The sequence below is a fragment of the Hyperolius riggenbachi genome, chromosome 11 (genome assembly GCF_040937935.1).
Source record: "Hyperolius riggenbachi isolate aHypRig1 chromosome 11, aHypRig1.pri, whole genome shotgun sequence".
Lineage (NCBI taxonomy): Eukaryota > Metazoa > Chordata > Amphibia > Anura > Hyperoliidae > Hyperolius > Hyperolius riggenbachi.
This window is the reverse complement of record NC_090656.1, coordinates 99891571-99918013: the sequence shown is the minus strand read 5'-3', so window position 1 is coordinate 99918013 and position 26443 is coordinate 99891571. Positions and strand designations below refer to the sequence as shown.

At 46.2% G+C, this 26443-nt stretch overlaps 1 protein-coding gene and 1 long non-coding RNA gene across 2 annotated transcripts in view; both read left to right on the top strand.

Annotated features, from left to right (window-relative positions):
* BBOX1 (gamma-butyrobetaine hydroxylase 1) overlaps window positions 1-14229 on the top strand; it is a 181316-nt gene extending 167087 nt beyond the window's left edge. Inside the window, exons 6-8 of the mRNA XM_068261512.1 lie at window positions 3087-3283; window positions 4832-4998; window positions 14005-14229. Of these exons, the coding sequence (XP_068117613.1) occupies window positions 3087-3283; window positions 4832-4998; window positions 14005-14165 (525 nt within the window). The 3' untranslated portion in view covers window positions 14166-14229. The remainder of the gene's footprint in view (window positions 1-3086; window positions 3284-4831; window positions 4999-14004) is intronic.
* Window positions 14230-15917: 1688 nt separating this feature from the next.
* Window positions 15918-26443, top strand: part of LOC137538399 (uncharacterized) — a 147136-nt gene continuing 136610 nt past the window's right edge. Inside the window, exons 1-2 of the long non-coding RNA XR_011024778.1 lie at window positions 15918-15988; window positions 20713-20792. This is a non-coding gene — a long non-coding RNA (uncharacterized lncRNA). The remainder of the gene's footprint in view (window positions 15989-20712; window positions 20793-26443) is intronic.

Here is a 26443-nt window from a genome sequence, read left to right as displayed (position 1 = left end):
GATAATTTTTAATTGCAAATTAAAAGTTCTACTTACAAAAAGTAAAATGACAACTCGCTCATCAGCGGTACAGTCCACCGCTACACAGGCATGCAGGTTTGGCAACAACGCGCTGTGGCCAGTAGTGCGTTCTCCGATGTCCGGGGGAGCCGTCCCGCAGTGAGTGTCGGCGTGGCTGTGGTTTAGCGTGCGTATGGCGTCATTACGCGTTTCGGCGCTCTGCGCCTTCGTCAGATGGCGTCTGCGCCGAAACGCGTAATGACGCCATACGCACGCTAAACCACAGCCACGCCCACACTCACTGCGGGACGGCTCCCCCGGACATCGGAGAACGCGCTACTGGCCACAGCGCGTTGTTGCCAAACCTGCATGCCTGTGTAGCGGTGGACTGTACCGCTGATGAGTGAGTTGTCATTTTACTTTTTGTAAGTAGAACTTTTAATTTGCAATTAAAAATTATCCCCTGATAATGCACCATGGAGCGCTTCATCTTTTCTAGATTTGTGGTCAGAAAAGTCATAGATGCTTGAAAATGGGAAAATTCACTTCTTGCACCATAGTTTGTAAACGCTATAACTTTTACCCAAACCAATAAATATAGGCTGAATGGGTGTTTTTTTTATCAAAAACATGTTTGTCCACATTTTTCGCGCTGCATGTATACAGAAATTTTACTTTATTTGAAAAATGTCAGCACAGAAAGTTAAAAAAAACATTTTTTTGCCAAAATTCATGTCTTTTTTGATGAATATAATAAAAAGTAAAAATCGCAGGAGCAATCAAATAGCACCAAAAGAAAGCTTTATTAGTGACAAGAAAAGGAGCCAAAATTCATTTAGGTGGTAGGTTGTATGAGCGAGCAATAAACCGTGAAAGCTGCAGTGGTCTGAATGGAAAAAAAGTGGCCGGTCCTTAAGGGGGGTAAAGCCCTAGGTCCTCAGGTGGTTAATATGGCTGCCTCGCCTATCAACAATAACCATGACTGCTATCAAAAAATGTCCCACAGAGTTAAAGGAGAACCCAAATGGGAAGCGTGATCTAAGACCCGGGTCTTTCCCAATATATACATCGTGCAAAATGATCTACCAAAGTGCCACCTGCAAAAATAATATGAAAAGTGTGCCAGTGATATGAATCAAGTGAAAAAATATGCTCATAAATAATCAACAATAATATAAATATAAATTACATGCATATTAATAAAAGAGTAATGCACAATGGTAGATACCTGTGACGTTCTCCAGGAAAGAGTCCTAGTTGTATGGAATTGCGGCGATAAGTGAGGGCAGAGAGAAGCAGACAGGAGCACTTTACGCGTGGCATGGTTCACATGATTGCTTCAACAGGAGCAGTGTATTATGGTCTGTGTTATAGAGTATATATATATCCAGCTGAAGAACGTTATAGTACGCGCCAGGAAGTGCATGTATCAATGTGTACGTGTGTACTCACAGTTGGAGCGCAATTCCCAGCGTCCTCCACTATCACCCCGGTTACTGTGAGTGCTGTACCACATGTCAGTCATGCACCTAGTGTCACCTGGTGCAGGCACTTGGGGTGACAGTGAATACGATAACTTCGGGAGTCGTGCCAGAGGGACGGGTGTGAATTTACACAGCACAGGCACAGGAAGGGAAGTTTTTTTTCACTTGAGGGGTCAGCGGCCGGAGGTCCATCGAGTGCGGTGGATGTTGGAATATCAAACTGCGTTACTGCCACACATACGATTGAGCAATTTTTACTGACATTTTCCAGCATTCTTGATTGATGCATTAGACTGATTTCTGACCAAAATTGATTAAATCTGGTAGTAGATGCTCCAGAGGCTCCTCAAATACTCCTCAAGCCCACCGTTGCTAGCTAGTACCCTCTTCACCTCTGTGGATCCTCTGTGGTAGCGCATAATAGACTGTATAATATAGGCTGTTACTCTGTGCTTATACCAATAGTAAACTACAGTAGCTACAGCATGTGCCAATCTCTGCTTGAATAATCTTAGAAACACATTTTCTGCACTGCTTCTCAAGTCTTCCATTTTCCCCTTTTTTTAGATTGTGCTGCCTATTATTGCTGTGCAGCTCTGTATTAAAAGTGGATTACACAATGATAAGCTATTTTATTGATTTTAAAATTATGAGTCACATGCCAGTATTTATGCCAGTATCTTAAAATAAAGCTAAAACCCTTAGGGCCCATTTCCATTACACATAGTGACTACACTGCGGCTACATAGACACATCGCACCGCGGCTGTACTGAAACCAATGCACGGCAATGGAACAGTGCAGATTCTGGCCACATCAGCCCACAGTCTCCTCCTATACACTTCTGCATCGGGAGATGCGGAAGTGATGCGAACGGAAGTGGAAGTGATGCGATGCAATGGGATGTGCCTGAGTCAAACTACAGTACAGTATAATAAAAGCATTGAGCCTTCCCTTGGGCTTCCTCCAGTCCCCTTCAGGCCATGGACTCCTTCGCTGTTCCCTTGGGCCTCCCCAATCCTCCGCTAGCTGGCACAGTAAATTTTTTCAGGCTCAGTCACTCAGGCACAGAACTCACCCGGCCACGGGAGTGTGATGGGGGAGCATGTGGGGCTGGGCCACAGCCGGCCAGCGGAGGATCGGAGTGCTCCGAGGGGATGGTGAGGGAGCCCATGGCCTGAAGGGGACTGGAAGAAGCCCTGGCTAAGCATCAATGCTTTTATTTAGTTTGTCTCAGGTTTCCTTTAATATGTATACTAAAACCTGGGGTCCCCTCCGTTGCAGATGCTGACCTCGCTAGGTTGGCGTCTTCTGTGCCTGTGTGTGCGTGCGGCCACGTCACGCAGAACGCTCTGGGCTACATGAGCACGATCATGAGCAGCGTGGCCATGCGCTCGTGGAGGTGACCTCGCCAGGGGGACCCCAGTACACCGGCTGGGAGCGAAGCTGCGGTGAGGGACAGATAAAGCCCCAGGTAAGTAGATCTTGGGGTTTTTTTTTTTTATAATCCCGGATGAATCCTTTAAACTATAAAATAAAAGCTAATATACAAGTAGTTTTTACAGGATATGATATTTTAACTATAACATTTTTTATTTTATAGGTACAGTTTCTTCATTGTTTAAAGCAAGCAGAAACTGGAGGCGAGAGTGAAGTGGTAGACGGGTTCAGTGTCTGCAATAAACTGAGAAAGCAGGATCCAGACGCATTCAGCATCCTCACGTCTACACAGATTGACTTCACAGACACTGGAGTTGATTACTGTGATTTTTCCCTCCAGTCCAAACAGCGGATTATAGAGTAAGCTCTTGCAACATTAGTTATGTTAAAAGTGGTTTGTTCTCATCACTTCATGAATGAGTAGCTAAGGAAGGGTAACACTGCCCCAAAGTGGATGTAAATGGCATTGCATAAAATGTAAAAAAAACACTATTCGTTAAGTAGGCATATCTTTTCTTGTGTGTTTTTAAAGACATTTTTGTAATATGTTATAAATATTATAATAAACTTTATCCAATTTACTTTTTTAAAGGAAACCTGAAATGAGAGGTATATGGAAGCTTATTTATTTATTTTTAAATAATACCAGTTGCCTGGCGTCCTGCTGATCATTCAGGGATGAGTAGTGTCTGAATCGATCACCTAAAAAGCATTCAACAGATCTAGTCAAACTTCAGACAGAGCATCTGGTCTGCATGATTGTATATGCAGACAGAGGCACCAGTAGAATAAAATTCACTACAAATGTTAAAATGAAAGGAGGCAGAGGTGGACCCACCCCCTCCAAGCAGACACATAAACACTGTTGTGTGTTTTCAACAAACAACAATTTATTTACATACTCCAAAAAGTGCAAGTGCAATGCGTTTCGCAGGTGTATCCCGCCTCATCAGGCAATAGAAAATGAGCATGTAACTCTTACAGGTCTGGTACCAAGCTTAGCGCCTCTGTGTCACACCACTTCACTGTGCACTTTGCAGATTCCTCATGGCGGCTACCCTGACACAGGCTTAGGATGAAAAAAGATGCTGCTAGTGGTAGCCCCTGGGTCAGGAATACAGCCAAGGAGGTTAGGATGAGCTGGCAGAATTGGAATAGTTTTGAGTTTGATTTATGCATTTACACTTTTCTGTTTTGAGTTAAAACTCAGAACTTGGCATTCTTCAAAGTTGGAGTTCCGAGTTATGGACCAAGTCTTGCATTTAAGTCAATGGTGCCAACTTTAATGGTTTATTGCAAAGCTCCTATGCAAGTAAACTACTGTCACCACATTTGCTAAGTAGAGAGGCTTGGTAGAGGAGGACCCCACACTGTATATTAAAATATAACTAAATTAAATATAATACAAGACTTGGAATTTGGAAATTAGTGTACAGCAGAAAAATGGAATTGTACCCATTAAAAAAAAAAAACACCATATATTCTTTGAACTTTTAGGCTTTCAAAAAAACTGTACATTTTTCTTTTTATTCTTTTTACATATTCTTACTATTGGCCCTAATTCACTTAGGAAATTTGTTGATGATAGCATATATACTTTGCAATGCAGCTTTGCAATAAACAGTGAAAGTCAACACCATTGACTTCAATTTTAAATGTCAGAAATCCACAAATCACGGGAATAAAATTTGGATTTACCAGGCAGTACTCAGAGTTTTGACAAATTTTGAATTCAGCTGTTCCATTCATCTCTAGTTCTAATAGGTTTCATTATTTGCTCCCTGACTGTGGTTTATACAGTGGTGTTTATGTTATGAATGCAGCTGAAACAACTGTTTCTTTTGAAAATACTGACATGCAAGCAGATTTTAATTCTTTATTGTAATATGTTTTTTTTTCTTTTTTCAGGCTTGATCACAATGGCGGTCTTTTAAGAATTAATTTTAATAATGCAACAAGGGATTCAGTACTCAACATACCTGCGGAGCAGGTGCAGCCCTTTTATTCTGCCTTAAAAAAGTTTGTCAATCTCCTAAATACACCAGAGAATACACACTGCTACAAAATGAAGCCAGGCAAGTTACTTACTTAATACATTTTTAAATAATCATTCAGGAGCATTGCTAATATTCTAAGAGATCCGGGGCACTTCAGGTACACCAGCCAGAAAATGGTAGTGGACAAACACCATAATTTAGGTGTGGAGGCAAATTTACTTGAACTTAACTGCGGTCTAAGTATGCCTGCTCAGTAAAATGTTGGATGAAACCTTCTCCATTAATACAAAAAAAAAGTGCAGCATATCACATAAATAGGCAGTGTCACTTAAATATAACTAGGCAGAGTTTACCAAATAAATTAAAAAATCACTGTGCAGTTAACAGAGTCCAACTCTCTCTAACTACACCAGTGATGCTCATCCGAGCTAGGATATCCGAGATACTCGGATATCCTAGCTCTTTTTTCACTATTCGAGCTCGAATACCGAGCTCGAATAGTATTAGCTATCCGGGCTGTGCTATCCGAGCGCATTCGGATAGCAATCAGCTATCCGGAGATATCCGAGCTCTCCGAGCTCGAATACGGAGCTCGGATAGCGTCATCAGCGGGTGACGTCACCTCGAGTCCTCACAAGCGAATCAGAGGGCTCCCAGCCCTCTGACTGCAGCCAATCACAGAGGGGGAGCCTGGCCAAGCCCCCCTCTATAAATAGCGGGCGCCATGTTCCCTCACTCGTCCTGCTTGTGACTTACTGACTGACTGTACTGAGAGACTGCTCCAGTGCTCTTTGTCTGTGCAAGTAGTGCATTTATTGTTCAATACACCAAGGGTTTTTACACTCCAACACTTGATATTCACCTGTATTGCTTTGTATTGTAGACAAATTGTATTTTAGGCAGTTTAGTTTGTGTGATTAGGGACTAGGGAGGGAGATTGTCCCTGGTGCTGCTGCAGCTGCAGCAGCTAGGCCCTGTGCTTAGGCAAGGCAGCCTGCCCTGCTCTGTGCTCTAATCTCTAGTTACCTGTGCTCTCACCTGTCCTACGCTACTGTACTACTTCTGTGTTAGATAGATAATTGTACTATTTTGTAGTTAGCAAGGCCCAGCTTTACTGCTATACCTGTCCTGTATCTGCTCTCTGTAATCTAGTCACACCTGTTCTATTGTTTAGCTAGATTCTTCTATTGTTTAGTTAGTACTGTAGTGTACTCTAGTCTGTGTATAGGGACCGTTCGTCACCGTGTTACCTAGGGTCTTTGTGTGCGCAGTGCACGTCTGCGCTGTCCACACCCTCTCATTAGTGCTACACCCGTCCTATTGTTTATATTACTTGTATTGTGTATTCGCTGAATTGTACTGTACTGTAGTCTGTGTATAGGGACACCGTTAGTCAGCGTCAGCTAGGGTCTTTGTCTGTGCACTGCGCACTCGCTCGTTAGCGCTACACCGATCTCTGCTGTAGAGTACACCTGTCCGTCACCTCACACACCCACCACCACCAGTCCCACCCCATTAAAGTACCCCACTTGTCCCACCCGCCTTTACATACATAACTTTTTTTTTTCATTTGTATAATCTTAAAAATATACGATGTCTGGCACTGGCAGCCGCGGTTTGGGCAGGGGAAGCAAGGGCATCGGCAAGAGAGGAGGTCGTGGCAGCCGCGCCACCACCACCACCATGCGCAGTTCTGCGTCTGCACCAGTGGCTATTCCGCCATTAGCCACTGGCCGTGGACGCCTTGGCCGCCCAAAAGCTGGGAGTCACGCTGCAGAGACACAGCAGCAGCGTGTGGCGCAGATGTTCCTCCCACCGCCAGGTTGTAGCCGTCCTATTGTAGAGAAGGACGCAGACTCTGTGGTGGAACTGATGGTGGATGAGAAGGCCACCATTAGCTCTGGAACCGAGTCCTCCACCCCCGCCACCACTCTTGTTCGCAATAACAGCAGCAGCCGCCCAGCACTGCCTGGGGAGGAGGAGGAGGAGGAGTGCAGTTCTCCAGCCCCAGCGGGCAACACCAGCACCCTGTCACTCAGCACCTTCTTATCCCCAAGCACAGCGAGGGTATGGAGTGCTGTTGCGGCAGAATTGGAGGAGGAAGAAATGCTGATGGGCACTTTGGGGGAAGATGCTTTGGACAGTCAGACAGTGGTGAGTGTCCATCAGCCCATGCATGCAGAAGGGGAGTTTGTGGGGTCATCCCAGCAGGACATGTTTGCGGAGGGGGAGGATGATGATGACAGGGTGAAGGACAGAGACTGGGTGGCAGATCCTGGGGATGTCATCAGCTCTGAGGAGGAGGATGTGTCTGCGGGCCTTGCTAGAAGGATCAGCATCGCAGACATAGGCAGGATCAGAAGTGGGCGTGGTATGCAGGCCACACAGCGTGCTGATCTGGAGAGTTCTGCCAGTACCACCAGCCGCACCAAGAACTCCCCCAACCACCACAGGGAGACCAGCGGCAGCAGCACCTTCGAGCCGAAGGGGAAACTTCACCTCCCCAATTTGGAATTTTTTCAGCCTGCCATATGTGGATTGCAAGTATGCCACCTGCAACCAGTGCCGCCAGCAGCTCAGCAGAGGGAAGGACCCCTCTGCGTACGGCACCACCTCTCTGGTGACCCATCTGGCAGGGAAACACTTTCATGAGCATGAGGAGTTCATGAAGTTGAAGGAAGCTGGCAGTGACAGACCCGCCACCACTGCAAAGCCGTCGGCAGCAGCCACCCGCCCTCCTCCACCTCCTCCAGCAGCACCAGCAGGAGTGCGTCAGAAATGCACTGCTCCTCCTCCCTCTGCAACTCCTGCCGCCGACACTGAGGCCTGTTCTGGCAGCCAGTCCTCAGTGGCCTCCTCTGCTCCCTCCAGTGATTCCCGTGCCAGCAAAAGGCGTCACCAGACCCTGCTCAGCGACACCTTCTAGGAGGTGGTCAGGGTTCTGCCTCCCAGCAGCCGTCGCGTGCGTCAGCTGAACGGCTTGCTTGCATGGGCCATGTGCTCCCAACTCCTGCCTTATTCCCTTGTGCAGGAGGGGAGCGACATGCGTGCGCTCCTGATGTGTGCAGCCCCCGATTGGCCAATCACCAGCCAACATTTTTTTGCACGCACGGCCATCCCTGCACTTCACCGCTCTGTGATGGCCAATGTCGGGAGAGGGCTGGATCACGCGGTGGGTCAACGGGTCCACGTCACCATGAACTCGTGGAGCAGCCGGTTTGGTACAGGCCGCTATCTGTCCTTCACCGCGCATTGGGTCAGCTTGTTGGAAGGGGGTAAGGATGGGGGAGCAGCATTGGGCACTGTCAGAGCAGCAGCAGCAGCAACAATGCAGTGGGTGGTGCCACCATGCAGGGTCAGCGGAATTGCAGCAGGTTCCTCTGATCCGCTTCCATCCTCCGACACACCAGCCCAAACCCCCCGCCTCAGCAGCAGCATGAAGCCCCGCCACTGCCAAGCGCTGCTGGAATTGGTCAGCCTGGGGAAGACCAAACTGACGGCGAACCATGTCCTGGCCAAACTCCGAGAGCAGGAGAGGAATTAGCTGACCCCCAGAGGCCTCAGAGTCGGAGAGGTGGTGTCCGACAATGGGGCAAACCTGGTTGCTGCAATCAGCAGGGGAGACCTGACCCACATCCCCATGCCTGGTGCACGTCCTGAACCTGGTAGTCCAAAAGTTCCTGCGGACCTACCAGGGGATGGACTGACTCCTTGAGGCGGCGAGGAAGGTTGTGCGTCATTTCCGGCACTCGGCTGCAGCCGTAGCGAGCCTGGAAGAGGTGCAAAAGTAGCTGTACCTGCCACAGCACCGGCTCATGATCGGTGTTCCAACTCGCTGGAACTCCACCCTGGCGATGTTGGAGCGTCTGGTTGAACAGAGGCAGGCTGTCAGCCAGTACGTTGCAAGAGCAACAGTTGCCGCCATCACTGCAACTGGGCGTGCCGCCACCAACCTCCCGTCCATCATCTCCACGGAGGACTGGGGGCACATGCAGCAGGTGTGCTCAGTGCTGGCACCCTTCCTGCAGGCCACCAACATGGTAAGCAGGGACCATGCAATAGTGTGCAAGTGGGTCCCCATGGTGTGTGTGCTGGACAGGGCCCTGTATGCACTGCTGGAAGAGGGAGCGGCAGCCTTGGACCAGCAGGAGCTGCAGGCAGCTTCACAGGCCACCTCTGAGGAGGAGGGCTTGGAGTTAGTGGAGGTCCCTGACCTTGCTGCTGATGAGGGGGAGCAGCAGAGAGCAGCTGGAGTGGTGCGGGGGTGGAGAGAGGATGAGGTGGAGGAGGCAGAGGATGAGGAGGACAGCACTGTCGGCTCTGGGGCTGCCGATGATGTGCCAGCAGACGTGGCCAGACTCTTCCCAATGGCAGCGCAGATGCTGAGGTGCCTGCGCAAGGACCCAAGGGTCATCCAGATGAAGCAGAGGGAGGACATCTGGATCTGCATGATGCTGGACCCACGTCTGAAGGGGAAGCTCAGCCAGTTCCTGCCTGCAGGAGGAGACCGTGCGCAACAAATGAGGGATTTGCAGCTGTCCCTTGTTGAGCGCTTGGAGGAAGCCTTCCCTCAGCCATCCACCCCCACTGTTCAGCCAGCACAGAGGCAGCAGCAGGTGCCTGCATCCACCAGCAGCAAGCGTACGCACACCACAGACCTGCTGTCTCTGACCAACGAGCTCTACATGAGTGTAGAGCTGCCAGGGACTAGAGAGGAGGTGCCTGCAGCAGCATCCTTCTCCAGTCACAGACAGCGCTTGACCCGCATGGTGGCTGACTACATGGGGTCCTTCAGCGGGCTTGAAGGCGTTGCCCCTGTTGATCCCATGGAGTATTGGGTCAAGCACCTGCCGATCTGGAGCGAGCTTGCGCAGTACGCCCTGGAAGTGCTCTCCTGCCCCCCTTCCAGCGTACTGTCAGAGCGTTGCTTCAGTGCAGCCGGTGGAGTCGTCACTGAGAAGCGATCTCGTCTGTCTCACAAGTCTGTGGACAGACTGACGTTTCTCAAAATGAACCAGGGTTGGGTGGAAGGCGAATTCCTGGTCCCTGTTGTCGGCGAGAGGGGGACATGAAGTGGCACACAGCCACACACACATTACACCTGCTGCTGCTGCTGTATTTCTTCCTGCTGTCTGTGTCTCCACTGCCAGGGAACACATTAAAAGGTGCTGCTGCCCATGCGCCACCAGCTATTTACGCTCAAAAATAGCTGCATTTCTAAAAAAATTGTAATAATTTTGTGTTATTATTTTAGAGCTGTCCGGGTTGAAAACTGTGCTGTCCCAATTGTGTATTGGACACAATGTGGGCTTCACAACTGCTGTCTGGAGCCTCATGGTGTTTATTTACGGCCCTGGTACCACCGCTAGGACCCAGGGCCTATTATGTCTCGCTGCCTGCCCTCCTGCCTGCTGCCAGTCTGCCACACACTCATCCTCCTCACGCTGCCTGCTGTTGTATTTCCTCCTGCTGTCTGTATGTTTCCACTGCCAGGGAACACATTACAAGGTGCTGCTGCCCATGCGTCACCACCAGCTATTTACGCTCACAAATAGCTGCATTATTTTGAAAAAAAAAAAATTATTTTAGAGGTGTCCGGGTTGAAAACTGTGCTGTCCCAATTGTGTATTGGACACAATGTGGGCTTCACGACCGCTGTCTGGAACCTTATGGTGTTCATTTACGGCCCTGGTACCACCGCTAGGAACCAGGGCCTATTATGTCAGTCACATCACACTTCCTGACACACACTACTCCTCCTCCTGTAGCTGCATTGAGCTTCTGCTGTCTGTGTGCTGCTACCACTGTCAGGGAGAACAGAAGAAGAACTATTTTCTGCTGCCACCCACTCTCCTACCAGCTATTACCACCATACAATAGCTGCAACGACTTCCTCCTCCTGCTGATGTCTGTGTTTTACCACCGCCAGGGTACACAGAAAAAGGCGCTGTGGCTTGCAATGTGCCACTAGTACCTATTATGTCATCAACACAAATATAACTATAGTGTTGGCTGATGGTGTAATGGTTAAGGGCTCTGCCTCTGACACAGGAGACCAGGGTTCGAATCTCGGCTCTGCCTGTTCAGTAAGCCAGCACTAATTCAGTAGGAGACCTTTGGCAAGTCTCCCTTACACTGCTACTGCCAATAGAGCGCGCCCTAGTGGCTGCTGCTCTGCTCTGGCGCTTTGAGTCCGCAAGGAGAAAAGCGCAATATAAATGTTATTTGTCTTGTCTTGTCTTCTTATCTTGTGTTATTAAAATAAAATATTTCCACAAATGAAGTAAAAAAAAATATTACAAAAGAAAGGAAAACCAAGACACATAATATAATGATAGAGAAGAAGAGGAAGAAGAAGAAGAAGATATAGAAGAAGAAGAAGAATATATAGAAAAAGAAGAAGAAGAAGATATAGAAGAAGAAGAAGATATAGAAGATGAAGAAGAAGATATAGAAGAAGAAGATATAGAAGAGGATATACAAGAAGAAGAAGAAGATATAGAAGAAGAAAAAGATATAGAAGAAGAAAAAGATATAGAAGAAGAAAAAGATAATTGAAGAAGATATAGAAGAAGAAGACGACGTAAATGAAGACTTACAACTTACAACCATTTTGGACACACCTTCTCATGCAAACACTTTTCATGAAGTTAATTTACTATTTTTGAGACCTTTTTTATAACTACTACAGCACCACATAATCACTTGATGTTTTTCTTCATAAAAAAGGTGGTTTCATGCATCATTGACCTCCAATACAAGTTTTAAAAGCTATTTAAGGCCAGCTCGAATATTTTACTCGAATATAGACTTGGATAGTGACGTCGGATATCAGAGTTCGAATCGGATATTCGATTAACTCGAATATCGAACTTCGAGTGAATTCGGATAGTTTACTATCCGAATTCGACCAAACTCAAATAGGATAATGAGGTATCCGATCAACACTAAACTACACCACAGTCTGCTGCTCTGCTCACTTGTGGGATCCAAGTATATAATAGAAAAACTGCAGAAAACAAAAAGATGCTGAGCGCTCTATAGTGCATTAAAGTTTTAATACAAGCTTCTCGCAATAAAAAATTACACTCACGATAAAATGATGAATTTCCAGCATATCACACATCACGTGCAGAATCCCCAGCTCCCGCAGTTGTCTCAGCCACGGCGTGTCCCCCTCCACTGTGGCCAATAGTGTTGGTATCCTGTAAAGTTAATCGGACCGGTCTCCAGCGTGGACGTAAGCCTAGAAGAGGGTAAATTCCGTACTCATTTTTGAGTCTTTTGCATCATTACGCGTTTCGGCGAGCTCCGCCTTCTTCAGAATCTGCTCTTGCGGCACTGATCAAATGGATTAAGATGGACTTCATATAAACTTTCAGTGAGCCCTCAAAAGCATGCAACAAAATAGGTTTGGGGTGTACAGACCCTCTCTGATATCCGATGTATCTGACTCCAGAATAGGCTCAATGCTGGGCACTGGGCATTCAAAATATGAAGAATCAATCCATCTGTCTCCACACATCTTCAACAACTACCCAAAAATGCTGGAAGTATTCTGTTCTATGCAGAACTGTACGTGTCCTACCAGCGAGTAAGGATCTTATAACCCAGTTCTTGTGTGCTAAAGTTTATTGACCAATTGTGGTTTGTCCTCATGATTATTCCACATTGTTCAATATTTGATGTCAATCCCAGGTCTCTTTCCCATTTTAGTTGGAACTGGGTTTTCTGATGGTTACCTAAATTTAGTAAAATTGTATATAGTCGAGATATCAAGTGCTTCCATAGACCCTTCTCTACCACCAGGCTTGCAAACTCTGTTAGAGGCCTAGTGAGATCGACCCTTTTCCCTACCAGGATGATGTACTGTAATTGCGGATTTGAAAATATTGCCATAGAAACTTTGCCTGGATCTTGTCCCTCGTTTAGGTCATCCAAGGTTCTCAAATTTACTCCAGTAGCTTGTACAAAATTGCCATTCACAGACAATGGCGTCAGAATCCCTCAGAGGTCAACCTATCCAAGAAACAATCCACTGTGCTCAAGAACAGAGGATTATTTTCCAGGTTGCCAAGCTTTTCCAGCTGGTTTGTGCATCTAAAGGTATAATATCTTCCCCTCCCCATATTGCCTGCTCTACCTGATCCCATCTCTTGTCTGACACATCCGCCAACCACTCAATTAATCTACTGATCTATATGATATCTACTCTAGTCTTGGAGCCCAACTCCCCCTTTGTCATTCGGTAAATAAAGGATTTTCTTCCCCACCCTCAGATGCTTATTTCCCCAAATAAATGAGTCTGGGCCTGTAGATCTTTAAGGAATTGTGGAAGGGAAGGAGTTTTATTGGCAAGCATTGGCTAATGTACAGGAACCTTGGCAACAGATTCCTTTTGATTGAGTCCCTCCTGCCAAACCAATAAATATTTATCTTTTTCCACCAGTTTATCATGTCTGATTTAAGTGAGACCACTAGTGGTGTAAATTAAGAGTAAATAAGTTATTTAAATTAGAGGGAATGCTTATTCCTAGGTATTTTAGCATCTGTTTTTCCTATTTAAAGATAACGTTTGTCCTGCATTTCCTTGCTAAATCTCGTGGAAGGGAGATATTTAGTGCAACATATTTCTAAAAATGTATGTTAAAGTTTGAAGTTACTTAAAAATCATCAAGGTACTTCATCACATTTGGAATGCTAGTTAATGGATTATGAAAACAGAATAGTAAATAATTTGTGGATGCAGCTACTTTATGGATCCTATTATCCAGTTCTATCCCTCCAATTGGTCCATCTAGTCTCACTGCATGCAAAAATGGTTAAAACATCATAATAAAAATAATTGTGGACAACGGATATCCTTGTTGTGTATTGTTAAATATCTAGCCTGGAACCTGCAGGTGGAGGACCAAGGAGAGGAAGAGGGAGGAACATAGGCGGAAGGGAATCTAAGGGAGAAACTTTGTATATGTCTATGCCCCAGTATCCATTGTTCCTGCTCTGTCACATTTCTGACAGGAGTAAATTAAGAAAAATATGCTATGTCAATAATGTGTAATCCTAACATTTGTGTATATTTAGGTCAAATAGTGACATTCGACAACTGGAGAATTCTTCATGGAAGAAAGAGTTACCAGTCTGTAGGGGATATCTCACGTCACCTGGAGGGCTCTTACCTTGATTGGGATGTAGTGATGTCCAGACTGAGAATCCTGAAGACCAAGCTGCAGAACTCCAGCTGAATGAAGTGCATGGGAATTAATGGGTTATCAGGAAATAATAAATTATGTTTTTAACAAAACAAAATGTCTCAGTGTTATTTAGTTGTGGTAATTTATGTGGGGCTTATATACAGTATTTTATGCACAACTGCAAAAAACTCTTTAAACATTTACCGTATATCAGTCCCTGCCCCTGATTATCTCTCAAAGGTCTCATAATCCATCAACTCTACCATGCTCTAGGGAGGGACAGCACAATTGAGAGATGGTGTTTCCCATTTTTTCGAAACCTTGAGGAATAACTGGGTAAAAAAAGACCAGAAGCCAAATTGTGTAGTATACCTGATCAGTTGGACTACAAACAATAATATGGTGATATACTCACAAAGGTGGGCTGCAAGAATTGCAACCACTAACACAACTTGCAGGGAGATGGTACTGTGGTGAACTGGATGGCCACACTACTAATGGGTTTTCTAGGACCAAACTAAAAAAACACACCTCCCAACTAAGGTGTAAAACACGAAGAAACTATTTCAGTGGCGTCCACTGTAATAAAACACTTAAAAAACTTGCTGGCCCTAAGTGATAGACACTATTGTTGTTAAGACAAGATGAAGCAGATTAGGTTCCAAGAAACGAGTTGCCTATTAAAGTGCTAAATAAAATGTACAATTCCATTCTAAATGGTCTTTTTCTTCAGGAGAAGAGGTAAGGCCAACACTCTGTTTTCTTTGAACTTGGCAAATGCACACTATCACCACCACTCCACAGGTCAGCAGACCTTGACCTGTATGCCGGTGCTGGACTCCAGCAGGTACACCACTCCTGCTAACCCGACCGTAGAGTGTAGAACAAATGGAGACCACACTCAGAAGGCTTCTTAAACACTGTATTGACAGCTGACAGAGCACAACAAGGTACACGACATGTTTCGGGTGGAGCCCTTTCTCAGGTGTTTCTTTTAAAACTGTTTTTAAAGTGACTCTTAACAGTAACTAAAATAAAAAAATTCACTTACCTTGGGCCTCCTCCAGCCCGCCGTAGGCCGCGAGGTCCCCTGGCTTCCTCCTGGCTCCTGTCCGTGTCCCTCCGGCGGCTCCATTACTGGTGACACCAGGCAGGCCGGGCGACTCTTCCTGGATCTTCACGCTCATTGTCATCACGCCGGCCACTATGCGTCATTACGGTGGCCGGCGTGACATGTCTGCACATGCACGGTTTAGAGTTAGAAAACCACACATGCGCAGACCTGTCACACTGGCTGCCGTGATGACGCATAGCGGCCAGCGTGATGACGACGAGCATGAAGATCCAGGAAGAGTGACCCGACACCCGGCCCAGGTGTCGCCAGTAACGGGAGCCGCCAGATGGACACAGACAGGAGCCAGGGGGACGCTGGGGGACTTTGCGGCCTACGGTGGGCTGGAGGAGGCCCAATGTAAGTTAATTTTTTTATTTTACTTACTGTTCAGAGTTACTTTAAGTGCTTTATTATGTTATGGGGACAGCTTGGGAGAATCCATTCAACCTACTAGTATATTTTTTAAAGAAAAGTCACACAAACCTTTCAGGAATGTCCAAATACTACATGTATACAGTATTTTTGGGAGAAACAAAACCAAGGATGCTGTAGCTGTATGTAATAACTACTGCTGTTGGGCACACACAGCTTGCCTGTCTCTATTGCATAAGCTACTGGATACCTCTCTCATCATGTGACCCCAGTGACTGTGGCTTGCTGGCTGCTGGGAACATGTGACAGAATAGATGACAGGAGGGAGAGGAGAGAGGAAGATCCACTAGCCTGTGCCCTGTGCTGCCCACCATGATGCTATGAACAGGTAAGATGTTCTTGTGAAGCAACAATGGCAAAATATTCCATTTAAGGTACTCCAAGGGATTGAGAGCATCTGTTTACTCTCAATTGTTACTCTCAATCCTGTTATACTAAACAATCCAGGCATCAGACAATCACAGGATTGATCCTGCTTCGTGCCTCCTGCCTATAAGTCCTGTGTCAGGTGCAGATGTGTAGTAATATGTTCTGTGCTGTACTGCCCTACATGTGTATTGTCCAGCTGGTTGATAGTGTCGGAGGATCCTGGAGGAGATGCTTGGGCTGCAACCATAAGAGAGTGACCGGAAACTGGTCGGTAGGTATGTTTTCTTTTTTTATTTTTCCTACTGGGAACCACTGAACAACAACAAGTTTGGGTCATACAGGTTATTATAGGGGATTTTGCCTAATTACGTAACTTGAGGTGGTGGGCACACTGCTTAAAGGACACATCCAAGCAAAATAAAAAAACAAGATCTACTTACCTGAGGCTTTCTCCAGCTCCTGGCAGCCTATCTGTCCCTCGCCGCAGCTCCAGTGTCTCTGAATCCCCCTCCATTTGCAGATACTGACCTCACCAGGTCGGCATCTACTGCACTTGCATGAGTGTGCGCAGCCGCACTGCTCGCGATCGCATTCCCATACCCCATTCTGTGCAGGTGCAGTACTTCTGCACCTGCTCAGAACGTTCCAGGCTACCAAAACAGCAAAGAGGTCGGCACCACTCCAAACGTAAAGAAAAGCTCTTTTATTGCATCACCATTGTGGCTTAACAATAACAATTAACAACACAATGGTGATGCAATAAAAGAGCTTTTCTTTACGTTTGGAGTGGTGCCGACCTCTTTGCTGTTTTGATGTTCTGAGCACCTCGGTGGACGCAGAGGTGAAGGTCGAGGCACACTCAACTTTGACTGGTGTGGAGCTCCTCCTGAATACCAAGTGAACGTTCCAGGCTACGTGAGTGCGAGCACTCGCCCAGGCGCAGTAGATGTTTCCTTTAATTAAGCGTGGGGAAATTCTGCCTCATTTCTATTATTTGGAATAGGGTGTACAATGTACCTGCTGCCTATCGAGATTATTCTGGGTGGGGGCCCACTGCATAATAATGTATGAGTCTAATGATATTCATTTTTGGGGGAGTGGGGGGCTGCCTATTTATTCAGGGACATTGTCTTTTTATATTGTTTGGGGTTGAGAGGGGCCTAAATATGTATGTTTCATTTTCTTGTAAAGAGGAAAGGCTGCCTGATTTGTTTTCTGTTTGGGGGGGAGGGGGTGTTGGAGCTTGGACAGTAAGGTTATTGCTGGAGGGTATCAGGAAAATCGTCCCAATGCGGCTTTTGGACAAATTGGGCGCCGCAATAGATTTTAATTGAAAATATCGGCAAGCCATAACCAAAAGGTAAATTTGGGCTCTAGGTGATGCCCAATAAATATTGTTATTATGGGTTTTTTCTTTTATTAAGCAGATGAAGATGGTGACTTAGGGTTAGGCATCACTGGGGGGGGGGGGGGGTCTTAGGTTTAAGGACCACCAGGGGGGTTCTTAAGAATAGGCACCACTAGGGAGTCTTAGGATTAGGCACTGCCGGGGGGGGGGGGGTCTTAGATTTAGGAACCACCAGGGCTGGGCTGTCTTAGGGTTAGGCACCAGCAGGGGGTCTTAGGGTTAAGCTAGGTAGTGGAGGGTTCTGTGTGAGAGTAGGGTTAGGTTTAACTATAGTAAAATACAAGTAAAAATTACCAATATTTTACTAATGAAAATTAACACTTTAACTGCTTAACGACTGCGTCACGCCAATGGTCCTGACCGCGGCGGCAGCCCCAGGACCGCCTAACGCCAATTGGCATCAAGTCCTGGGGCTGGCTGCTGCAGGAGATCGCACGCAGGCTGCACGTGCATCTCCTCTTCAGTCTCCCAGCGGCGATCGCCGCTAGGAGACTCTTAGACGGCGAAACCGCCATCTATAAACAATGTACAGCTCTGCAATCTACAGCAGCGCTGTACTGGGGACAGCCATGTGACACGGCTGTCCCCCTGGGACACAAGAGAGCGATCGGCTCTTATAGGCTGAAGCCTATGACAGCCGATCGCTATGATTGGCTGGCTCATGGCCTCTCAACATTTACATCCTTGGTCTGCTGGTGAAATGTCCTTTCTGTTTGGTGTGCCCTCCATCTGTGTACATGGCGTCCTGGCGCCATGGCTTTTCTGTGCGGGGTGAGACGAATAACGGCTCACCCTGCTGCCACACAAATTCATCGTCCCAACTCAGAGGGAGATGTAATTTGGGGTACGGCAACCGCTGGATCTCCGAATTACCCTGTGTGCAGAGTGCAGACTATAGCATTACTGCTATAGCCACACCAAGCTTCAGCACTGAGTGGCTCGAGGCAGTCACCAAAAAGCCCTGCTTCGCTCCATCTCCCCACCTTTTTTTGTGTCACATTATATTGTACATGATATTACTAAAGAATGGCAGTTTGCTCTTTCTTGAGACTCAGTAATCGAGCCTCTCCACCTGGGAGTCTTCATCTCCATGGCCCATAGGACAGAGGCTTCTACTGTATATGCCCTGCTATTCAGTCCACACAAGAACTCAGTTGGTGCTCATGGCTTCTAGTGAAGTATCCTTCCTCTCTGCTGTACCCTTTATCATATTATTGTTGTTATTCATTAAATCATACCAATTAAGACAGTGCCACTTGTCCTGGTATTCAGTGACGGAGACTTCCTTGGGATCACCCATCACAGTTTCCCACAGGACAAATTTTACAAACCTGTCTGCACTCTCTATAGTCCAAAAGTATTACTTTTATCCCTGGCAGTGAGGTGCTCTACAGCTCTAGTGTGACGGTTGTGTTGCAGACACAACTGTAGCCAATCCCAACAATCTGTTATTGTCACGGAACAGCCGTGAGAAACTAGAACGCAATCGGTTTATTGCGCCGATCGCCCTGGATGGTAGTCAGGCCAGCGATTTAGAGATTGACATTCCGGGTTTTTTTAAATAGGAAGTTTTTTTTTTTCCCCTGTTAGCAGCTGGCAGGAAGACTGGCCCTGTGACTGCTGATTAAGCCAGAGGTGTAAACTCAAAGTTTGTCTAAGCTGATCTCACATTCAGATGTTAATTGAAGGAGCCAACAGGGCCTTTCAAAAAAAGGAGATCCCAAGAAGCAGACACAGCTGGACTCCAGTCAGGCTGACTCCAGCCTTAGCAGGAAGAAATGAATGTACTATATAATCTTTTGCCCATTTACAGAATACAATAAATAGGGTGGTTATGAGAGCGGTATCATTGGATCCGTAGGGTCATGCTGGATCTCTTGATACCAGTCGAGAGGGGCCCGGGGCCCCTACAACCCAGGTATGAATCTACCCAGGACCCTGATCTGCTGCACTAGCCATGTCGGATATCATATTAATCTGTATTTTCCTCCAAGTATGAAGCTGTTACCCCCCTTAAATGTAACGTGTATGGTTCAGGAGTTACAGCAATTCATAAGTTTAGCTCTAAAATCTCTCAGAGGGAATGAACTGTCATTTGCTGGTAGCTCAGAGGGGGCCGGCATTGCCACACCCCCAAACCAGCTTCATCAAAAGCACAGAGCCAGCAGGCGGGCTTGAGTCCTCCACCCTGAAAACATCTTGAACTCATCGGTGCCAGCTTGAGGATATGCTGGCATCCACCTGGTCTGAACTCTGAACTTTGATTGAAACCCAGAACTCTGATTTTTCCCACAAAAAGGACATCTTTCCAGGAACTAAGTATTTTTCTCCCTTCTTTTATTTTTTATACTGGCTATTACTGTTTTAATAATTGTTGATTTTAATAATTGTCTGTATATATTAATTATTTATATTGCTGTGAATAAAAGACTTCCTCCAAGTCATTCACTGTTCCGCTACCCTGCTTATCAGCACACACACAGAACTGATCCCGGGTCTCTGAAGATACGCTACTGTTTGTTTGTTGTTGGCTAGACAGAATACCGTGTGTTTAACCGTTTTATTCGCAGGACTAGTCAGTCAGTAAATTGGGTCCACTGGCCCATACCAGTGGTGGTGGCAGATACAGTGGAATCGTGTGTACGTTGTAATTACCCGTGTCTCACAGGCTCCCTTCTGAGTTGTCTGCGGCTAATTCTTAATGGTTCCTGCGCATTGACTGCGACCAGAGTTCGCACGATCTGTGCGCTGGCACCATTTAGAAGGCTAAGTGCGGTCAGCCACTAGGGCTCCTGTGACAGTTATCATACACACAGTATGTCCAGATTCACAGTCAGGACAGGAAACATGTAATGACATATCCATAGTCAGAGCAGGGACAAGGTCCTCCAGCACCCAAGGATGAGACACCAAAGTGCGCCCCTCCATCCCTCCCACCCCAGCCGTCACACACTGATTGCTATAAGACTAAGAGGGCCACGGGGCCCACAACCTCCCCAACACCTTAATATCTAGTTATCTGGCTTGCAGTCACTGCTATATATCCCCTTTTCTTATTTCTTTCTGCTTCATACACAATTAGGAATGACAGCTGAATGAATTGTGCGCCCCGAGGCTGGAGCCTCTCCAGCCTATGCCTCAGCCCGGCCCTGTCCATAGTCCACACTGCAAATTTATTCCCATACTTTCCACTCTAGGCAGGAAAGCATCTCACAAATCTGTGCTCTCTCTCTCTCTCTCTCTCTCTCTCTCTCTCTCTCTCTCTCTCCCCCTAGGTATGTTATGAAACCAAACCAACCAAGAAAATCTGAGGAGCGCAAGGTTTATTAGTGTTAACTATTATCCCTATTCAAAGGTAAGAAGGGTTCTAAACTCTACAATTTGTTTTAGCGTATAACAAAAATTGTATGTAGCATGACCAAATTATGTTTGCAGGAGTTACGATGTCTTCTCATTACACTGAATCTGTGGAATGTGATGTTCAAGCAGACAAGTGGTCTTGTCTTTTTTTGTCATAAATTAGCTAGCATCCCTGTGGAACCCTTTTGATGTTGTAATTAGGCATTTAATTACATTTATTGCAGAAAAATGTATCTCCTATTCAATGTCCAGTGTATGTACTGTATTCTAAATTTTGTCAGTATACAGGAATCAGTCTGATGGAGGCTTCATAGTTAGCCAATAAATAGTAGAATCCTGATTCAAAACATCTTGTTTTTACTGATGGCTAAAATGGTATAGCATTCTACTGCTTCGCAAATTCAAAGGGGGAGACACATTGTAGATGGACACAGTAATATTGAAAACAGAAATTCACGGGTGTCTGCTTCAACAGATATTACCTTTAATAATAGAAAATGCACAACCATAAAAAACACTTTTTCCCCCCTTCAAAAAGTTACATTTGGCCATGTAGAAAATGAACATCAGTTGATGGACTAATACCTAATTAGCAGACAGCTAACCATCCACACATGTCTTCCACACGTCTTGTGCTCAAACCTCAAAAAAATCAACATTGCAAAAGTAGGAGATAGAAAAACCAGCTTGGCACTACTCATGACATTTATTGTCGTGTACTTATTTGGCAATAAATGTCACGACTCACGAGGAGTGCTAAGTTGTTTTTTCTCTCTCCTACAAGAAAAAGTATCCTACTTAAAAAAAAGTTTCCATTACTCAATTTAAATCTAAAATAGTAAATAATCTTTATTAGGGGGTATGTCCACAAAATATGAATATACATTTAAAAACCATAAAGCAAGTATAGTAAAGAATCCATCAGAAAGGTAAGTTCCACTTTAAAGAGACCTGAGCAGTGTTTGTTTGTTTTGTTTTTTTTAAATGAACCTCCCCATAACAAGATACAAGAGGCCTTTATTGTCACTGTACAATACAATGAAATGTCGTTTGGAGCAATTCTAGATGCCATCAACAAAGACAAAGGAACAAAGAACTGACATTAATCTATAAACATTACGCTAAGGCTAGTGATGAGCAATGGATGAATTCCGAATAGGTTTATTTGGAATTCATGCAGGTAATTAGCACACCTGAGTGGGTGGGCGCGGGAGGGTTAAACTTACCCAGGAGCCTTCTGCCTTCTGCGCATCCCACGCTGCGTTCCAATTCATAGTCACGCGACTACCGCACTACCTCCTTTCGGGTTGAAGGAGGAAGTGCGGTAGTCACGTGACCGTAAATTGGAATGCAGAGCGGGATGCGCCGTGGAATGGATTAAAGCAAAAGGCTCCTGGGTAAGTTTATCCCTCCCGCGCCCACCCCCTCAGGTGTGCTAATTACCTGCATGAATTCCAAATAAAACCTATTCGGAATTCATCCATTGCTCATCACTAGCTAAGGCATTACTAATAGCAGTTCTCAGCAAATACAGAGCAAGAGCAAACACAGGAAATACTTGTGAATATATAAACAAATTAAAGTCACAAATACAGCAAACAGCCAGTGATAGTTTCTATTAGGGATGCTCGGAAAATTCCGCGGAATTATAAATTCCGTGATTCCGGCCGGAATTAGGTTAATTCCGATTCCGGTAGTCAAATCGGAATTCCTATACCTCCCAAACGTAATTCCGCGGAAAATTTATAATTCCAACGGAATTTTCCAGAATAACTCTCTCTCTCTCTCTCTCTCTCTCTCTCTCTCTCTCTCTCTCTCTCTCTCTCATCCATCCATCCATCACAGTAGGGAATTGCAGATTTTCAAAACAGCTTATATACCATAGCTGGGATTTGAACCCAGAACCTAGTGTGTAGTAGGTATCTGTCTTACCCTCTAGACCATGACCCACACTACATGCTAAAGCTGGTGGTAGCATAAACTATACTTCCATTATGATCAATTCGATAGAAAAAGTAGCATGATTAAGGATTTGTACTTTTTGAAAAGCATGCTTATATACCATAGCTGTAAAAAAGAGAGGAGCGCTCTGAGATTTCCAGCAATGATAGATCAATTAACACTAGGAAAGGTCTCACCTAGTATTAGTGTGGCCGGTACAGCGTACTCAGCCGCGATTCGCATGCGTCCCTCTTAGGCAGCCGGGGACCGGGCTCTCCGTGGCAGCAAGGCAGAGACAGGGCGGAGGCGACGTCACCAGCTCCAGACCTCCTTGCGATGGTAGCGAGGACGTCTGTTCAAACACACGCTGAAAGGCGTGGTGAGCAGCGTCCAATTGTCCGTGAATGGTAAAAATAGAGGCAGGGGAATAGACTGGCCACAGTGTTACAATATGGCACAAAATACATATGGGACTATAAAATAAAGGTTTATTAAAATGACAACGCGTTTCCCGGAGGAACATCCTCCGCTTTCTCAAGTCTTACATTTACAATTGACAAGCACAATCCTTTATACAGCATACATCCTACATGATAGCCAATCAGCTTAGCCTGGGAAATGACCTCAAGGGATCCTAATGATCCTAATAGATCCGAAACTACCTTAGTACCCTTAGTAGAAAGGAAAGTCTATTAGTTACTATGCATGCACTAAGATAGTAAGGCAGGTAATCAGTCACCCAGTGCATAGTGGAGGAAATCTAGCAAAGACCAGAAGTAAAACATAAAAGTTCCCACTGCAGTTTGAACTCCCACATTCTCCAAAGTATAACGTGACAATACAGAGCCATCAAAAACCCCTAATAAGGACTCATGGGTTCGAACTAGGATCCAAAGGGACAATTATCAATTTATAACATACATACACACATCAAGGTGCGCATGTACAGTTAACCTATATGAACATACATATGAGTCTGGGGGCCCGGTTCACAAAAGAGCGCCCACCCCCAGTGCGGCCGTCCCCGCGCGAATCCCCGGCGTCCCCGCGCGAATCTCCGCGCCCCGCGCGCAACCAGACGCCCCGCGCGAAATAGGGCTTGGTTCGCAGGGGGGTGCTGGCTTGTGGCGCGTCCGTTTTCGCGCGGGTTTTCGCGTTCGCGCGCGGTTGGGCGTTTTCGCGCGGGGTCGTTGTCGTGTTCGCGCGGGGGTTCGCGTTTGCGCGCGGGGGCGGTGGCTGTTTCGCGCGGGGCGTCTGGTTGCGCGCGGGGCGCGGAGATTCGCGCGGGGACGCCGGGGATTCGCGCGGGGACGGCCGCACTGGGGGTGGGCGCTCTTTTGTGAACCGGGCCCCCAGACTCATATGTATGTTCATATAGGTTAACTGTACATGCGCACCTTGATGTGTGTATGTATGTTATAAATTGATAACTGTCCCTTTGGGTCCTAGTTCGAACCCATGAGTCCTTATTAGGGGTTTTTGATGGCTCTGTATTGTCACGTTATACTTTGGAGAATGTGGGAGTTCAAACTGCAGTGGGAACTTTTATGTTTTACTTCTGGTCTTTGCTAGATTTCCTCCACTATGCACTGGGTGACTGATTACCTGCCTTACTATCTTAGTGCATGCATAGTAACTAATAGACTTTCCTTTCTACTAAGGGTACTAAGGTAGTTTCGGATCTATTAGGATCATTAGGGTCCCTTGAGGTCATTTCCCAGGCTAAGCTGATTGGCTATCATGTAGGATGTATGCTGTATAAAGGATTGTGCTTGTCAATTGTAAATGTAAGACTTGAGAAAGCGGAGGATGTTCCTCCGGGAAACGCGTTGTCATTTTAATAAACCTTTATTTTATAGTCCCATATGTATTTTGTGCCATATTGTAACACTGTGGCCAGTCTATTCCCCTGCCTCTATTTTTACCATTCACGGACAATTGGACGCTGCTCATCACGCCTTTCAGCGTGTGTTTGAACAGACGTCCTCGCTACCATCGCAAGGAGGTCTGGAGCTGGTGACGTCGCCTCCGCCCTGTCTCTGCCTTGCTGCCACGGAGAGCCCGGTCCCCGGCTGCCTAAGAGGGACGCATGCGAATCGCGGCTGAGTACGCTGTACCGGCCACACTAATACTAGGTGAGACCTTTCCTAGTGTTAATTGATCTATCATTGCTGGAAATCTCAGAGCGCTCCTCTCTTTTTTACATATTCCTCTAGTGATCAACATGGGAGCAGCCGAGTGATTGTCGGGTGGCCAGATCGCACCTTGAGGGGCTCACTACCCCAGAACTTTTTACTTATATACCATAGCTGGGATTTGAACCCAGAACCTAGTGTGTAGTAGGTATCTGTCTTACCCTCTAGACCATGACCCACACTACATGCTAAAGCTGGTGGTAGCATAAACCATACTTCCATTATGATCAATTCGATAGAAAAAGTAGCATGATTAAGTATTTGTACTTTTTGAAAAGCATGCTTATATACCATAGCTGGGATTTGAACCCAGGACCTAGTGTGTAGTAGGTATCTGTCTTACCCTCTAGACCATGAACCACACTGCATGGTAGTAGGTATCTGTCTTACCCACTAGTAAGGCTGCGGCTGGAGAGGCTGCAGCCTCAGGGCGCAGTGTAGGAGGGGGTGCACAATATTCAGCTGTCATTCCCAATTGTGTTTGAAGCAGAAAGAAATAAGAAAAGGTGATACATGGCAGCGACAGCAAGCCAGATAAGTAGAGATTAAGGTGTTGGGGGTGGGGGGGGGGGGGTGGGGGCCCTGGGGCACCTCTTAGTGTAATAGCAATCAGTGTGTGACAGCTGGGGTGGGAGGGATGGGGGGGCGCACTTTGCTGTCTCAGCCTTGGGTGCTGAAGGACCTTGTCCCACCTCTGACCACACTACATGCTAAAGCCTGGCCCTGAGTGTGGTTGATGGTCTAGAGCAGTGGTCGTCAAACTAAGGCCCACGGGCCGAATGTGGCTTTGGATTAAGGATTTGTACTTTTTGAAAAGCATGCTTATATACCATAGCTGAGATTTGAACCCAGAACCTAGTGTGTAGTAGGTATCTGTCTTACCCTCTAGACCATGACCCACACTACATGCTAAAGCTGGCGGTAGCATAAACCATACTTCCATTATGATCAATTCGATAGAAAAAGTAGCATGATTAAGGATTTGTACTTTTTGAAAAGCATGCTTATATACCATAGCTGGGATTTGAACCCAGAACCTAGTGTGTAGTAGGTATCTGTCTTACCCTCTAGACCATGACCCACACTACATGCTAAAGCTGGCGGTAGCATAAACCATACTTCCATTATGATCAATTCGATAGAAAAAGTAGCATGATTAAGGATTTGTACTTTTTGAAAAGCATGCTAATATACCATAGCTGGGATTTGAACCCAGAACCTAGTGTGTAGTAGGTATCTGTCTTACCCTCTAGACCAGGGGTCCCCAAACATTTTGGGTTGAGGGCCGGGTCAACATACTTCAGACCGCTGGTGGGCCGGAGTAAACATAAAATGATGTAGAAGTCTTTGCGGACCAGACAGTGAAGCATACCCAGGTGACAATCTGCAAGCCAATTGGACAGCAGTGTCACCTGATGTGGAATTTGATTGGAAACCAGCAAAATTTCTGCTTTCTGGCTTCCATGTGGATGGGGGGTGCTGCACTGCTATTCCATATGTGGACCACCAA